Source organism: Physella acuta, unplaced genomic scaffold, assembly GCF_028476545.2.
Source record: "Physella acuta isolate Inbredline_101_S28 unplaced genomic scaffold, ASM2847654v3 ptg000913l, whole genome shotgun sequence".
Classification (NCBI taxonomy): Eukaryota; Metazoa; Mollusca; class Gastropoda; family Physidae; genus Physella; species Physella acuta.
In genome coordinates this window covers 3649-23130 of record NW_026732430.1, presented here as the reverse complement: position 1 = coordinate 23130, position 19482 = coordinate 3649, and the positions used below count along the sequence as shown (strand labels likewise).

At 41.2% G+C, this 19482-nt stretch overlaps 1 protein-coding gene across 1 annotated transcript in view; it reads right to left on the bottom strand.

The window, feature by feature from the left end:
* LOC131953171 (uncharacterized) overlaps positions 1-15616 on the bottom strand; it is a gene marked incomplete at its 5' end in the record, with an annotated part of 103141 nt that extends 87525 nt beyond the window's left edge. Inside the window, 1 exon segment of the mRNA XM_059316226.1 lies at positions 15152-15616. Within this exon segment, the coding sequence (XP_059172209.1) occupies positions 15152-15616 (465 nt within the window).
* Between the last annotated feature and the right edge of the window lie 3866 nt (positions 15617-19482).

Here is a 19482-nt window from a genome sequence, read left to right as displayed (position 1 = left end):
ATACTGTCTAGGCGGCGACATTTAAAACAAACGATACTGTCTAGAAGCGACATTAAAACAAACGATACTGTCTAGCCGGCGATATTTAAAACAAACGATACTATCCAACCGGCGATATTTAAAACAAACGATACTGTCTAGGCGGCGACATTTAAAACAAACGATACTGTCTAGACGGCGACATTTAAAACAAACGATACTGTCTAGCCGGCGATATTTAAAACAAACGATACTATCCAACCGGCGGTATTTAAAACAAACGATACTGTCTAGGCGGCGACATTTAAAACAAACGATACTGTCTAGCCGGCGATATTTAAAACAAACGATACTATCCAACCGGCGATATTTAAAACAAACGATACTGTCTAGACGTCGACATTTAAAACAAACGATACTGTCTAGAAGCGACATTTAAAACAAACGATACTGTCTAGCCGGCGATATTTAAAACAAACGATACTATCCAACCGGCGATATTTAAAACAAACGATACTGTCTAGAAGCGACATTTAAAACAAACGATACTGTCTAGCCGGCGATATTTAAAACAAACGATACTATCCAACCGGCGAGATTTAAAACAAACGATACTGTCTAGAAGCGACATTTAAAACAAACGATACTGTCTAGCAGGCGATATTTAAAACAAACGATACTATCCAACCGGCGATATTTAAAACAAACGATACTGTCTAGGCGGCGACATTTAAAACAAACGATACTGTCTAGAAGCGACATTTAAAACAAACGATACTGTCTAGCCGGCGATATTTAAAACAAACGATACAATCCAACCGGCGATATTTAAAACAAACGATACTGTCTAGGCGGCGACATTTAAAACAAACGATACTGTCTAGAAGCGACATTAAAACAAACGATACTGTCTAGCCGGCGATATTTAAAACAAACGATACTATCCAACCGGCGATATTTAAAACAAACGATACTGTCTAGGCGGCGACATTTAAAACAAACGATACTGTCTAGAAGCGACATTTAAAACAAACGATACTGTCTAGCCGGCGATATTTAAAACAAACGATACAACCCAACCGGCGATATTTAAAACAAACGATACTGTCTAGGCGGCGACATTTAAAACAAACGATACTGTCTAGAAGCGACATTAAAACAAACGATACTGTCTAGCCGGCGATATTTAAAACAAACGATACTATCCAACCGGCGATATTTAAAACAAACGATACTGTCTAGGCGGCGACATTTAAAACAAACGATACTGTCTAGACGGCGACATTTAAAACAAACGATACTGTCTAGCCGGCGATATTTAAAACAAACGATACTATCCAACCGGCGATATTTAAAACAAACGATACTGTCTAGGCGGCGACATTTAAAACAAACGATACTGTCTAGAAGCGACATTTAAAACAAACGATACTGTCTAGCAGGCGATATTTAAAACAAACGATACTATCCAACCGGCGATATTTAAAACAAACGATACTGTCTAGGCGGCGATATTTAAAACAAACGATACTGTCTAGACGTCGACATTTAAAACAAACGATACTGTCTAGAAGCGATATTTAAAACAAACGATACTGTCTAGCCGGCGATATTTAAAACAAACGATACTATCCAACCGGCGATATTTAAAACAAACGATACTGTCTAGACGGCGACATTTAAAACAAACGATACTGTCTAGCCGGCGATATTTAAAACAAACGATACTATCCAACCGGCGATATTTAAAACAAACGATACTGTCTAGGCGGCGACATTTAAAACAAACGATACTGTCTAGAAGCGACATTTAAAACAAACGATACTGTCTAGCCGGCGATATTTAAAACAAACGATACTATCCAACCGGCGACATTTAAAACAAACGATACTGTCTAGACGGCGACATTTAAAACAAACGATACTGTCTAGCCGGCGATATTTAAAACAAACGATACTATCCAACCGGCGATATTTAAAACAAACGATACTGTCTAGGCGGCGACATTTAAAACAAACGATACTGTCTAGAAGCGACATTTAAAACAAACGATACTGTCTAGAAGCGATATTTAAAACAAACGATACTATCCAACCGGCGATATTTAAAACAAACGATACTGTCTAGGCGGCGACATTTAAAACAAACGATACTGTCTAGAAGCGACATTTAAAACAAACGATACTGTCTAGGCGGCGACATTTAAAACAAACGATACTGTCTAGGCGGCGACATTTAAAACAAACGATACTGTCTAGAAGCGACATTTAAAACAAACGATACTGTCTAGAAGCGACATTTAAACAACCAAAACTACATTTCACCACCCTAGTCCTACCCACACAGGCAATTATCAAAACAGGAAGTAAACAGAAGATGTACACAGACAACACAAGAGTTCATGTATCACGTGATCACGGCATGAAGAACTGTACATTGTGAATATGAAGGCCCTCGAATATGAATATGAAGCATTGTGTTCATGAAGAATCGTGTACATGTCAAGCAGATGATAAATTGTGTACATGTCAAGCAAATGATAAATTGTGTACATGTCAAGCAGATGATAAATTATACATGTCAAGCAGATGATAAATTGTGTACATGTCTAGCAGATGATTAATTGTGTACATGTCAAGCAAATGATTAATTGTGTACATGTCAAGCAAATGATAAATTGTGTACATGTCAAGCAGATGATAAATTATGTACATGTCAAGCAGATGATAAATTGTGCACATGTCTAGCAGATGATTAATTGTGTACATGTCAAGCAAATGATTAATTGTGTACATGTCAAGCAAATGATTAATTGTGTACATGTCAAGCAGATGATAAATTGTGTACATGTCAAGACCGGAGTTTGAGCTTACAAATAAAACAAAGGCACACAAAAACCAACGCCGGGGCACCATTAGCCATCGATGATTTTACAACTAGACGTCACTGGGTCAACACTTAAAGCGACATTGCACAATAAGCTCGACAGAAATAGACGATCTTTATCTTATTTGTACAAATTCATGGACTAGACAGAAATAGATCTACATCTTATTTGTACAAGCTGATGGGCTAGACAGAAATAGACGCCGTTCGTATTTACATGCAGCCGCTGATACATTAATATGGGTTGACTCTTTCTTGATTACGATTTTGGCTATATTTAGTGCAGAAATGGTTCCGTTTCAGCTATTTTTTTCAAATTAAATAAATATTGATCTTAGTGTATGTGTGTGTATATGTTGTGTGTGTGTAGTGTGCGTGTGCGAAAGGATGGGGGTGGGGGTGGGGGGTCGCTTTACATCTAGATTAAAAATTACGTTAAATCTCTCCCCCCCCCCCCCCCCCCCACACACATACACACATAAAGGTTTTTTTAAATGAGGTAAAAGATGCCATTTTAGGCCCCTTACACAACACCACAACACACTTATATAAACACACACTAATTTTACAAGTTATAACAAGCCATATACCCCCCTTCACCTATAAATTACCTAAACGACAGCAGCTTTATTCTGACATGTCAAACATTTCTCACACGTCAAAAAATCAAAGTGCCACATTTGACACGCCCATTTGCGCCGGAACTATTGTAATAATCATTTTAAAAAATCATGACTGATTTATTTTGTTTAAAATTTAAAAAAAAAACACAGCTGTTATAATTGCATCCAGCTTCTATAAGTGCTAAATAAAATTTTATTACGTAATTCAGTACCCCCCCCCCCCCCTCCTATCTAACTACAAAGTAGAAGTTGGCAATGCGCCAAGCATCCAAAGAGAAATAACTCAATATATACAATTATTGAACTAGAGTGCGATGAGTTGTCTTTCTATAGTTGCCAAAGTAAACAACAAAAATTTGAATCAGAGTTTATAGAGATCCTCGTATTTCAGAGACACACTGACTCATATTAATCACAGTAACACGAAACTGCGTAGTTTTAAAAATGAAGAAGCCGATTTCATTGCAATTTTAATAGAACAAATTATTAATTGAACAGAAGCAAAAATACTCCGATACAACCCTACATCTATTTTAGTTCATTCCTTGCTATTCACTCCACCTTACAATAAAACAAATATAAAAGCCTGTAGAATAACAAGCTTCTAAATGCACTGAAAATAAAATAAAAAAATAACTGATTTGCTTTCTTTAATAATATAAAATAAGTTTTATTTTCTTATTTTCAGTTCATGTAAAAGCTTGTTATAATAACGGTTTTTATATTTGTTTTATTCTCCACTGTTTAGTCAATTGTTCTAAATGAAGATAAGACTACATAGGCTACGACTCAAAATATTGGCATTAAAACCCGACTCATAGCTCTAAAGGGCAGTTATCTGCCCCTTAGTTCATGGTCGATGCTCAGGCAACTAACGGTGAACAAACAGCGCAACAGACTGATCTCCTCTTTTTAAAAAAATTGAATTCAGTAATCTTTTAATTATACTTTAATGACTAATCTAATTAGATTTAAATATAGATATTCATGCATTGTCACCACAGAAGAACATATCTGGAAAGTTTGAACGAAATCGGTGCTTAAGAAGTAGGTCAAAATCGAGTTGAAAGATTTCCCACAAACGCACAAACAAACAAAAGACGTTGCGAACTAACTAGATCTAGAAGCTTGTGAAAAACATTTAAACAATTTTCAGCATAGGTTTAATGAGCTGATTATATTACGCTAAGCATTGAAAACCTGTGTGAAATGTACCTCGTATTTTTAAAAGCTGCCAACAGATGTTATAAGATAATGTTCAAATAAACATCTTAAGCAGAAAGCCGAATTACGTTTAATAGCCTCAGGTTTTATATTCCATGAAGTTTTATAGACTCAGGTTTATATTCCATTAAGTTTGGTGGGGTGGGTTAGGTAGGGTGGGTTTGCTGGGGCGGGTTTTGTGGGGCGGGTTAGGTAGGGTGCCCGTTGCTAGCAGCAACAGGTGCGTGCAGCTGCACACGAGTCATCCCCCCTCTCCCCGCTCTTACTCCCCCCCCCCCCCCCAGCCTTTGGGTGAGCTGATACGTTTTACATGCATCTTTACCTTAACACTAGAAACAAAGCTAAGTCAAAGCTAGGCCAATCAAAGCTAGGCTTATCAAAGCTAGGCCAATCAAAGCTAGGCCACTTAAAACAATGGCAAATGAAGGGAATATGTGGTCAGCACTATGCCCAGCCGCCTTTACTTTCCCTAACATGAGTTAGGCACCCATCAGAGCTGGGTTGACTCAGGGACGTTCTACTGACTTTAACCTAGATTCTAACTCGAGACTTTCAGGTTAGCAACCTAGCGCTCTACCGCCTAGGCCACGCCGTTCCATTTGTATGATACATAGGGGCTGGTAAAATCAATAGTTCATTACCGATGTTGTTCAAACCTTAAATCTGTCTTCGAGGACTAGAAACGATTCGACGTCCCCACTCCGGTTGAGGGGAACCAATGGGTACAGTCCCTTTAATTAAACCCACGACAAGGGAGAGAATTTGTCACTGGCAAAAGTCAATCAGGGGCGATAAGCATCGCCGTCACGAGGGCAGGACGTTAGTGCACCAGCTGTGCCACGAGTGAGTCAAGCACGTGCGTTATTACGGGAGTTTGAAGGTCAGGCCGGGGGGGGGGGGGGGGTTGAGATAACAGTTTCATTACCAAACTTCAATTTTTAGCAAATCAGGGTGGACAACTCTACAGCAGGGGCGGCACCAAGGGCGACAACAAACAGGGGCAGGACCAAGGGGAGACAACTCTACAGCAGTCAGAGGAGGCACCAAGGACGGGGGGGGGACTCTAGAACAGATAAGGATGGCACCAAGGGGGGGGACTCTAGAACAGATAAGGATGGCACCAAGGGGGGGGACTCTAGAACAGATAAGGATGGCACCAAGGGGGGGGGACTCTAGAACAGATAAGGATGGCACCAAGGGGGGGGGACTCTAGAACAGATAAGGATGGCACCAAGGGGGGGGACTCTAGAACAGATAAGGATGGCACCAAGGGGGGGGACTCTAGAACAGATAAGGATGGCACCAAGGGGGGGGGACTCTAGAACAGATAAGGATGGCACCAAGGGGGGGGACTCTAGAACAGATAAGGATGGCACCAAGGGGGGGGACTCTAGAACAGATAAGGATGGCACCAAGGGGGGGGACTCTAGAACAGATAAGGATGGCACCAAGGGGGGGGACTCTAGAACAGATAAGGATGGCACCAAGGGGGGGGACTCTAGAACAGATAAGGATGGCACCAAGGGGGGGGGACTCTAGAACAGATAAGGATGGCACCAAGGGGGGGGACTCTAGAACAGATAAGGATGGCACCAAGGGGGGGGACTCTAGAACAGATAAGGATGGCACCAAGGGGGGGGACTCTAGAACAGATAAGGATGGCACCAAGGGGGGGGGACTCTAGAACAGATAAGGATGGCACCAAGGGGGGGGACTCTAGAACAGATAAGGATGGCACCAAGGGGGGGGGACTCTAGAACAGATAAGGATGGCACCAAGGGACAAAAAAAAACCGACAAAATAGGCAGATAACTTTCCAACAAACCAAGATAGATAAATTTCTAACGAACCAGGCAGATGAGTGTCTAAGAAACCAAGAAAGATAACTCTCTAACAAACAAGGAGAGACAACTATGTGTTAAAGCTCCCCTCAAGTTCTAGCGCCTACCTTTGTAGAGTTGTCTCCGCATATTTATGGCTGCTTCAGTTTTTTTGTACCAAGTTTTTTTTAGCTAGCGGAAATTTCCAAAAGCTCGGCGTATCATGCAAAAATATATTCATGTCACCTCTGTTTTGTGAGAAGTGGATCCCAGTTGAGGGACCCAAGTCGAGTTGACCCCTGTTGAGTAGTTGACCCCAGACGAGCCTGGTCGGGTTGAAGAGGAGTACTCGATGGCCTGGAGGGGACTAATTTGTCTTTAAGAAATCGATCACCTGTATTGATTCTACGGTATTTTTATACTGCTGAATGGAAAAGGGGCAGGAAAACTTTGCGAGAGTTAAGGGGATAATCACAATGGACGCTGGGATAGAGAAGGGAGAAAGGTACCGACACGAGGAATATGGGGACAGAGGCAGTTTTATGAGGCGGGGCTGCCCGGACACATTAAACGTGATCTAGCAGTGCTAAAAGCTGCAGGTAAAATATGATGGAAGTACGTGACATCGTGAGATTTAAAATATTGAGAGTTAAAATACGATGAAATTATCTGGCATTGTGAGAGCTAAAATACGATGAAATTATCTGGCATTGTGAGAGCTAAAATACGATTAAATTATCTACCATTGTGAGAGTTAAAATACGATTAAATTATCTGAATTGTGAGAGTTAAAATACGATTAAATTATCTGACATTCTGAAAGTTAAAATACGATTAAATTATCTGACATTCTGAAAGTTAAAATACGATTAAATTATCTGACATTCTGAAAGTTAAAATACGATTAAATTATCTGACATTCTGAAAGTTAAAATACGATTAAATTATCTGATTCTGAAAGTTAAAATACGATTAAATTATCTGATTCTGAAAGTTAACATACGATTAAATTATCTGATTCTGAAAGTTAACATACGATTAAATTATCTGATTCTGAAAGTTAAAATACGATTAAATTATCTGATTCTGAAAGTTAACATACGATTAAATTATCTGATTCTGAAAGTTAAAATACGATTAAATTATCTGATTCTGAAAGTTAAAATACGATTAAATTATCTGATTCTGAAAGTTAAAATACGATTAAATTATCTGATTCTGAGAGTTAAAATACGATTAAATTATCTGATTCTGAAAGTTAAAATACGATTAAATTATCTGATTCTGAAAGTTAAAATACGATTAAATTATCTGATTCTGAGAGTTAAAATACGATTAAATTATCTGATTCTGAGAGTTAAAATACGATTAAATTATCTGATTCTGAGAGTTAAAATACGATTAAATTATCTGATTCTGAAAGTTAAAATACGATTAAATTATCTGATTCTGAGAGTTAAAATACGATTAAATTATCTGATTCTGAGAGTTAAAATACGATTAAATTATCTGATTCTGAGAGTTAAAATACGATTAAATTATCTGATTCTGAAAGTTAAAATACGATTAAATTATCTGATTCTGAGAGTTAAAATACGATTAAATTATCTGATTCTGAAAGTTAAAATACGATTAAATTATCTGATTCTGAAAGTTAAAATACGATTAAATTATCTGATTCTGAAAGTTAAAATACGATTAAATTATCTGATTCTGAGAGTTAAAATACGATTAAATTATCTGATTCTGAGAGTTAAAATACGATTAAATTATCTGATTCTGAGAGTTAAAATACGATTAAATTATCTGATTCTGAGAGTTAAAATACGATTAAATTATCTGATTCTGAGAGTTAAAATACGATTAAATTATCTGATTCTGAGAGTTAAAATACGATTAAATTATCTAACATTGTGATACTAGCTACACCAGACCGTCGTGAAACGGGCCCAGAACCTTCCACAGCGAGATGTAAACAAAGTCTCAAGGACATTTCTGTCACAGGCGAGTATCGATCGCACGTGAGATTCCAAGGAGTTAAATTATAGTTGAGCTAAGATTTGGTGAGTTAAATTATAGCCGAGCTAAGATCTGGGTGAGCTAAAATATCGCTGAGTTAAGATTTGGTGAGTTAAATTTTAGCTGAGCTAAGATTTGGGTGAGCTAAAATATCTCTGAGCTAAGATTTGTGCGAGTTAATGGCAAAATCTGACCATCAGTGACCGCTGTTTGTTACATCTTGTTTTATGTTTTATTGTTTGTTACATGTTGTTTTATTGTTTGTTACATCTTGTTTTATTATTTGTTACGTTTTGTTTTATGTTTTATTGTTTGTGACATCTTGTTTTATTGTTACATTTTGTTTTATTGTTTTTTTTAACATCTTGTTTTATGTTTTATTTTTGTTACATCTTGTTTTACATTTTGTTTTATGTTTTTTTGTTTGTTGCATCTTGTTTTATTGTTTGTTACATTTTTTTTATTTTTTGTTACATCTTGTTTTATTGTTTGTTACATTATGTTTTATTGTTTGATACATCTTGTTTTATTGTCTAAGTTTTCTGTCTGTTTCTTCCCACCCCAAAAACCTGACATGAAGCCCCATTAACAATACCCAAGTGTTTTTTTCTTCTATTTTAACGAGGCCATGAAAGCGCAGGAACAGCCAGATAATTTGGTGGAAAAAACCGTTTAAGTTTTCGGTTAGAACGGGGGCAGTTCGTCAGAAACACCTTGTGGCACCCAGGTGGAGACTCTCGTTCAAACAGACGCCGTTCCTAGGCTACCTCGTGCACACCTGTTTATCGTTGGTGCCTCACGTGATAGACACCAGCCAATCACAGCTCCAGCTTGACTGGTTGAGCTTGTTGTCATGGCAACCTATTGTGTGTATCACGTGTCCGGTGACTAAGATTAACGATAATCCCAACGACTGACCAACAATCCCAACGACTGACCAACAATCCCATAACTGACTAACAATCCCATAACTGACCAACAATCCCAACGACTGACCAACAATCCCAACGACTGACCAACAATCCCATAACTGACTAACAATCCCAACGACTGACCAACAATCCCAACGACTGACCAACAATCCCATAACTGACTAACAATCCCATAACTGACCAACAATCCCAACGACTGACCAACAATCCCAACGACTGACCAACAATCCCATAACTGACTAACAATCCCATAACTGACCAACAATCCCATAACTGACCAACAATTCCAACGACTGACCAACAATCCCAACGACTGACCAACAATCCCAACGACTGACCAACAATCCCAACGACTGACCAACCATCCCATAACTGACTAACAATCCCATAACTGACCAACAATCCCATAACTGACCAACAATTCCAACGACTGACCAACAATCCCAACGACTGACCAACAATCCCAACGACTGACCAACAATCCCAACGACTGACCAACAATCCCATAACTGACTAACAATCCCATAACTGACCAACAATCCCATAACTGACCAACAATTCCAACGACTGACCAACAATCCCAACGACTGACCAACAATCCCAACGACTGACCAACAATCCCAACGACTGACCAACCATCCCATAACTGACTAACAATCCCATAACTGACCAACAATCCCATAACTGACCAACAATTCCAACGACTGACCAACAATCCCATAACTGACTAACAATCCCAACGACTGACCAACAATCCCAACGACTGACCAACAATCCCATAACTGACCAACAATCCCATAACTGACCAACAATTCCAACGACTGACCAACAATCCCAACGACTGACCAACAATCCCATAACTGACTAACAATCCCATAACTGACCAACAATCCCATAACTGACCAACAATTCCAACGACTGACCAACAATCCCAACGACTGACCAACAATCCCAACGACTGACCAACAATCCCAACGACTGACCAACCATCCCATAACTGACTAACAATCCCATAACTGACCAACAATTCCAACGACTGACCAACAATCCCAACGACTGACCAACAATCCCAACGACTGACCAACAATCCCAACGACTGACCAACCATCCCATAACTGACCAACTAACCCAACGACTGACCAACAATCCCAATAACTGACCAACAAAGCCAATAACTGACCAACAATCCCAACGACTGACTGTATGTATTATGACAACAAGCTGCCCAGTAATCCTGACAGAGACAACCCATGACCTGCTTGACAAATTTGCCCCACCCTACTCACCACCCCTCCAGCAAAACACAACTTCCGGTGTAAACAAATCAACTCGCCGGAATTCCTCGGATAATTTCTACCTTATGTTGCAGCATAAAATCCCCCGCTAGGTGGCGCAATGTACGGCCGATAATGTTGTTAACAACAGACAAGACGGGGGGTGGGGGGGGGGGGAGAGAGAATTAGGAGGGTGAGGATTATCTCTTGACGGTAAAATCATTATCTTTCTGTGACTGTTTACCAGATAGGTGGAGTCTTTGTTGTGACGATTCAATTCCTCAACGAAACCAACTATCCAAACTTTTCTAGTTGTCGCGACAAACTACACCTCGTAAGTAGATGTCGGCAGGAGAAGCTTTCGTTCAACAGAACCGAATCAGTGCCCAATCTAGCCAGTTCACAGGTAAAATGGTAAAAAAAATAATTTTGGTTTAAATCCAAACTGGCCAATTAATTTGGTTGAGAAATTCTTCTAATGCTCGGATTACTTAGGCAGCTGGCCAACTATTTCTATCGACAAGTGTGGGGGAGGTGAGGTGGGGGAAAGGTAAAAAAAAATCAAATGTTTCACAATGTGAAGTCTGAGGTAAACCAACAAGATGTTTCACAATGTGAAGTCTGAGGGAAACCAACACGATGTTTCACAATGTGAAGTCTGAGGGAAACCAACAAAATGTTTCACAATGTGAAGTCTGAGGTAAACCAACACGATGTTTCACAATGTGAAGTCTGAGGGAAACCAACACGATGTTTCACAATGTGAAGTCTGAGGTAAACCAACAAGATGTTTCACAATGTGAAGTCTGGGGTAAACCAACACGATGTTTCACAATGTGAAGTCTGAGGGAAACCAACACGATGTTTCACAATGTGAAGTCTGAGGTAAACCAACAAGATGTTTCACAATGTGAAGTCTGAGGGAAACCAACACGATGTTTCACAATGTGAAGTCTGAGGGAAACCAACACGATGTTTCACAATGTGAAGTCTGAGGTAAACCAACACGATGTTTCACAATGTGAAGTCTGAGGTAAACCAACACGATGTTTCACAATGTGAAGTCTGAGGTAAACCAACACGATGTTTCACAATGTGAAGTCTGAGGGAAACCAACACGATGTTTCACAATGTGAAGTCTGAGGTAAACCAACACGATGTTTCACAATGTGAAGTCTGAGGTAAACCAACACGATGTTTCACAATGTGAAGTCTGAGGTAAACCAACAAGATGTTTCACAATGTGAAGTCTGAGGTAAACCAACAAGATGTTTCACAATGTGAAGTCTGAGGGAAACCAACACGATGTTTCACAATGTGAAGTCTGAGGTAAACCAACACGATGTTTCACAATGTGAAGTCTGAGGTAAACCAACACGATGTTTCACAATGTGAAGTCTGAGGTAAACCAACACGATGTTTCACAATGTGAAGTCTGAGGTAAACCAACACGATGTTTCACAATGTGAAGTCTGAGGGAAACCAACAAGATGTTTCACAATGTGAAGTGTACACTAGACGATAGAATGTGAATGTACTGATAGAATCTGTATATACGGTCAGAATATGCATGTATGGACAGAATCTGTATGTATGGAGAGAATCTGTATGTAACACCCCACATAGACTGACTCTGACATCCAACACAGCCAGTCCCTTACACCCCACACAGCCAGTCCCTTACACCCCACACAGCCAGTCCCTTACACCCCACACAGCCAGTCCCTTACACCCCACACAGCCAGTCCCTTACACCCCACACAGCCAGTCCCTTACACCCCACACAGCCAGTCCCTCATACCCCACACAGCCAGTCCCTTACACCCCACACAGCCAGTCCCTTACACCCCACACAGCCAGTCCCTTACACCCCACACAGCCAGTCCCTTACACCCCACACAGCCAGTCCCTTACACCCCACACAGCCAGTCCCTTACACCCCACACAGCCAGTCCCTTACACCCCACACAGCCAGTCCCTTACACCCCACACAGCCAGTCCCTTACAACCCACACACCTTAAAACCTCACACAGACCCTCACATCCCTGACAAAACAATGTCCAGATGTCAGGATCTCATCAAACCATCCACAGGTGTGCTTTAACCCCCCCCCCCCCCACGTCATGTACTCTACCGTACCCCAGCCTCCGTACACCCAACTACCCGTCGTTACACCAAAGAAATCGTTTGCCTGTCTTTCGTCTCCTTTGTGGAAAAACTTTCAACAACAAATTTTATGACCACAGAAATGTGTGTTTTAGGGAGTTTATGTCGGTTGAATTATACCACAAGATTAGGTAAGTTTCAGGAAGGGGGGGGGGTTCATGTCGGCTAGGTAAGTTTGGGGGGGGGGGGGGGTTAGTTTATGTCGGTTGAATTATACCATAAGATTAGGTAAGTTTCAGGAAGGGGGGGGGGGTTCATGTCGGCTAGGTAAGTTTGGGGGGGGGGGGGGGGTTAGTTTATGTTGGTTGAATTATACCACAAGATTAGGTAAGGCGTTAACGTTCTACCCGTGTGTTGGCATAAAACATATGGCAGATTAGTCAATCTAGCGTCTTAGTCAAACAAGTTGGCGGATTAGTCACTCTAGCGTCTTAGTCAAACAAGTTGGCGGATTAGTCAAATAACTTGACTGATTAGCAAATGTGTCAAATAATACAGCGGATTAGTCTAATAATCGGCGTGGTCGGGTCGGTTAGGCTCATGGCTGCTAAACCGAAAAGTCCCGAGTTCGAACCCTGGGCAGATGAGGACAGCTACTTATCTAGGAGAGACAACTCCAAAATCAACAATTGCTGCCTTGTAGTTTGTCTTGGTTGGACAAAAGCCACATGTCACATGCCACATGCCACATGTCACATGTCACATGTCACATGTCACATGTCACATGCCACATGTCACATGCTACATGTCACATGTCACATGTCACATGCCACATGTCTGGCACTAAGAGAACCTAAGAGAATCTAGTAAAGCCAAGAAATATTTCTCTTCAAGTTAAGCCGTTTGAAAACAAAAGTTTACATTTGTAAAGTCTTGACCTTGTCACCTAACAGCAGTCGGCTTTTTAAATCACCTGTATTGGTCAACTATTTTTTTTACCATAAAGTTATTCATATCTGGGGGTCTCAAGACATTAGAACAAGCCTTGGCGCTGTTGAAAGGTATCACGTCATATGAGATCGTGGCATTAGACCGTAATGTTTGGCCAGGAGATAACTCTCCACAAAGGGAGGTAAGATTAGGCAACATTTAGCAACGTTTACGTGGTCCTGTCGTGTAACGAACCAAGGGAAATAACCGCGACTCTCCGCCAACAAATGGCGGGCGGCAGGGAACAATCCTGGCACTTCTAGCCAGGTCCTCGGCCAGGGCCATCCAGCTGTCGGCTTGACTTGGCCAAGATTTGTTTTATCTTTCTTACGGTACAACTCCAAAAATTAGGGACTTTTTCTTTGTTTGTGTTGAAAGTTTGAATCATCGTTTTAACGACTGGCCTGTTGATCAACTTCTTGGGTCTGTGTTTACGATCGTCTACCTTTGCTATGTCTACGTTTGTTTAACAAAGAAAAACGCAATGGCTAGAGCAAGACGCACTTTTTACGATTTTTATGGAGCAACGCAAAATGTAAGAGTTTCTATGGAAACTTGCGCTGGTGTACAAAGAACACACGATCTAGATGAGCAGTGACAGAATATGGCTATGTTACATACTGCGTACAGAGGGGATTGTACACATTTCGTATGTGAGACTGTATGAGCTTGTAGGTTGGTTCAATAGAGAGTATCTTTGTGTCTCACGTGGGACATACGTCATTTGTGTACCACGTGGGACATACGTTAGTGTGTGACGTAAAGCACACCTTAGGAAGAAAGTATGAGGTAGTTAGTAAAAGTATATCACGTATTACTCAAGTTAATTCACAAGTGTAACGTTGTGCTTACGTTAGATTGAGACGTAGTGCTGAAGTTAGTTAAAGGGTTTTAGGTAGTGCTTAAATTAGTTAAAGAGTATCAGCTTGTGCTCAAGTTAGTTAAAGAGTATGACGTAGTGCTCAAGTTTGTTAAAGACTATGACGTAGTACTCATGTTAGTTCAAGAGTATGACGTAGTACTCAAGTTAGTTAAAGAGTATGACGTAGCACTCCTGTTAGTTAACGAGAATGACGTAGTACTCATGTTAGTTAAAGAGAATGACGTAGTACTCAAGTTAGTTAAAGAGAATGACGTAGTACTCAAGTTAGTTAAAGAGAATGACGTAGTACTCATGTTAGTTAAAGAGTATGACGTAGTACTCATGTTAGTTAAAGAGAATGACGTAGTACTCAAGTTAGTTAAAGAGAATGACGTAGTACTCAAGTTAGTTAAAGAGAATGACGTAGTACTCACGTTTGGTCCTTAGGCTCTGGCTGTAGAACGTTGTAATACTCCTCCTTGGGGGACCCGCTCCGTGCAGGGGGTGACCTGAGGGGTCGGGTCGTCGGGGCCTCTGGGGTCTCCCCGTGGTGGGGGCCTCCCAGACGACCGGAAGTTGGGTAGCAGACGGTAACACTGCTGCTAGGTGGGGGCGCCACCGTGCGGCTGATGGCAAAACTGTCATCGACGTCTGGGCTCTCGGGGGTGTTGTCCGGAGTCATGATGACGTAGGTCGAGTCACCAATGGTCACGTGTCTGTTGGGAATCTTGTGATTGGCTGGTTTGTTGTTGGCCACCATGGCGTCGGTCGATGATGTCATAGTGTCGTCATAGAAATCACCGCCGATCTCTCTGACGTCACCGCACTTTCTGCGCGTCACTTCGGCGTCATCGATGATCCATGTTTCTATGACGGAACTTTTGCTGCCGAAAGACACCCTGGGGAGGGGAAAACTCGTTTATAATGAGAAAGGTCAAGGACACTCGTGCATCAGTTACAGAGGTCATGATAACATAAGTATAACTTAATGAAGAAATCGCAATTAACATCTTCTTAATTCAAAGGAAATAATCTATTGGTGAATACAATTCAATACAGATATATTCAATTTACACAGCCCGCACGCAACAGGTATGACTGAAATGTTGAAGTATGACCCTTACAAGTCTTTAATATGTGAATAGATAGAGGGGGTTGCTCGCCCCACAGCTCCCCACCTAGATCCGCCTCAGCCAAGTGAAGTCGGTAGGATTTGGTGACTAATTGTGACACGCTATTCATGTTTGCTGTGTGTTGAGATACAATCATCAAACATGAGAGGTGATTTCTGTTTCTCATTGTTTTTCACAGTTTAGCATAATTAAATAGCAGACACCTGTCGCTAGGATTAAACCTTGACGCATGGATATTCATAGGTTTAAACCTTGATACATGGATATTTATAGGTTTAAACCTTGATGCATAAATATTTATAGGTATAAACCTTGATGCATAAATATTTATAGGTTTAAACCTTGATGCATAAGGACATAAGGACATGAGGACACAGGACATGAGGACACATGAATTAAGGACACAAGACATAACGGCATAAGGACACAGGACATGAGGACATAAGGACATAAAGACATAAGGACATAAGGACATAAGGACACAGAACATGAGGACATACGGACACATGACATAAGGACACAAGACATAACGGCATAAGGACACAGGACATGAGGACATAAGGTCATAAGGACACAGAACATGAGGACGTGTGACGTGAGTACATAAGGACATATGATTTAAGGACACAGGACATGAGTTACATAAGGACACATGAAATAAGGACAAAATACCTAAGCACGAAAACACTAAGACAAAAGAACAAAAGGAAATCAAAGAATGACTTGAAACGGAAACCAAACGTACACAACATTTTATGTCGGACGACTGGATTTCAAATGTCGGATAACGGATACAGCATGCCGGACCACTGATACAGCATGCCGGGCGACTGATACAGCATGCCGGACGACTGATACAGCATGCCGGACGACTAGCATGGTATCGACACAAGGTCACGACCTCATAGTCCCCGTCCATGGGGAGCGCCGCAGAAAACGTGGGGTCAATAGTTCAAAGGTCAACACGTGAGTAGAGAGACGACACGAGCCAGACAAGATCGATGGCTGACCACCACGAACTGGTCCATGACTTCATTAGTCTAATTAATGTAAGCTCGCGAGTAATTGATGTAAGCTCGCAAGTTTGTAGTCTATTAGATGTAAGCTGACGAGTAATTGATGTAAGCTGAAGAGTTTTGCTCCTTGAGGCTGCTCTAGCACGATTACAATTAACAAATTATAATTTTAGTCTACGTCTGGTTATGAAAGAAAAATAGAGCTAGTTTGGTTTAGGGAGTCTTGCGTTTGTGGGGGCCCATAAATGTTTTGGGGACCCAGAACAGATTTGTTTGGGGGCCCAGTAAATATTTGTGGGGGCCCAGAACAACTTTTGGGGCCCAGAAAAGTTTTGGGGACCCAGAACAGCTTTGGCGGGGGGGGGGGGGGGGGGGGAGAAATTGTTTGGGGTCCAGAACAGCTTTGGGAACGCAGAGAGCAACCAAGGGCAGATAATTTCCATGTTATTTAAAGAACGTCAATTACCGTAACCATTATTTGCAATAAAACGTTTTTTTCTTCCGATTGTGTGGAGCTATGTTGATGTTTTATTAATGTCCTTAATAACACCATGCGAGTAATCCCCCTTTTATGAGCTCACATCCTCCACCAACTCGGCTAACCTCCCCTTGTCCACCAACTCGGCTAACCTCCCCTTGTCCACCAACTCGGTTAACCTCCCCTTGTCCACCAACTCGGCTAACCTCCCCTTGTCCACCAACTCGGTTAACCTCCCCTTGTCCACCAACTCGGCTAACCTCCCCTTGTCCACCAACTCGGTTAACCTCCCCTTGTCCACCAACTCGGCTAACCTCCCCTTGTCCACCAACTTGGCTAACCTCCCCTTGTCCACCAACTTGGCTAACCTCCCCTTGTCCACCAACTCGGCTAACCTCCCCTTGTCCACCAACTCGGCTAACCTCCCTTGTCCAACACTCCATTAAAAAAACGAACAATTTCTACCAGCAACAGCCTAGACAGCGCTTTATTTCATATCGATTTCTACCAGCAACAGCCTAGACAGCGCTTTATTTCATATCGATTTCTACCAGCAACGCTAGACGGGTTGCAATGGGACTTAAACATTTCTCTCTCCCTCTCTATTTCTCTGTCTCTCTGTCACGCTACTGAATCACTCTCTACCTAACTACTCTCTCCCTCTACCACCTCTCTACCTACTCCCTCACTTTTTGTCTTATCTGCAAACCAAGTCTATCTCTACCAACCTACTCTATCCCTCTCTACCAACCTACTCTATCCCTCTTTGCCAACTCACCCTATCCCTCTTTGCCAACTCACTCTATCCCTCTTTGCCATTCTATCCCCCTCTCTCTCACCCCCTTCCTGCTTCTCTGCCACCCCCAACTCAATACATCATCCCCGCCTCTCACAAATGTCTACTTCACTTAACTGCAACAAAAATGTTCGATCGAATTTCCGTGACCCCAATGAAAGCTAAGGTCAAGGCCAACTTTATGGGTATTGAGTCTTGGCGTTTCATGCTAGCCAGGCACGTTCAGCTAGCTGGGGACTATTAGCTAAATTAGCTGAACCCCAACACACACCCCATAACTGTCCTTTTCCAGCTATTTTTGTCTGTAGACACGTACCCATACATTCGTTTTTTTATGAGAGTTGTGGCGATGTGAAGATAAGAATAGCCTTCGGGAATTTCCGCTCCTAAGATGGAATGATTGGCTTTTGTCTCTTTGAATTCAATTTTTGTTCTCATAACTCGCACGCACGTGACCACGCAGACATCGTCACATTTTATATATATATATATATATATATATATATATATATATATATATATATATATATATATATATATATATATATATATATATATATATATATATAATGTGCTGACATCATTATCCCGAAGGACGATCGGGATCGAAAATGAAACCTTCACTAAGGGGTCAGAAAAAAAGTGTTCGTATATTTCATCAATCAGCTTTAGTTCCCACCTATCAGCTCTAGTTCCCACCAATCAACTCTAGTTCCCACCAATCATCTCTAGTTAGTTCCCACCAATCAACTCTAGTTCCCACCAATCATCTCTAGTTAGTTCCCACCAATCAACTCTAGTTCCCACCAATCATCTCTAGTTAGTTCCCACCAATCAGCTTTAGTTCCCACCAATCAACTCTAGTTCCCACCAATCAATTCTAGTTCCCACCAATCAACTCTAGTTCCCACCAATCAACTCTAGTTCCCACCAATCAACTCTAGTTCCCACCAATCAACTCTAGTTCCCACCAATCAGCTCTAGTTCCCACCAATCAGCTCTAGTTCCCACCAATCAACTCTAGATCTCAATCAAATAATTCACGCCACAACCCTGCGGCCACCCAGAAAACAATGTTGCCAAAGTGCTACATTAAGTTGTTCCGGGTACGATATGCCACATGTTTGTAGCCGGAACCTTTATCGTTATCACGTGATTTCAGTGTTATCAAGTCGTACATCACGTGGTCTGTCACGTGGTATATCACGTGATCACCACATGAAAGATCTAAGAGGGTGGGAGAAAATCAACATCTGGAGTTAATTAGCTGTTAATTATTTTGTTTTAATATTCAATCAACATTATTTAAACGTTGTAATTAATTAGTTCCTAAGATTTACTA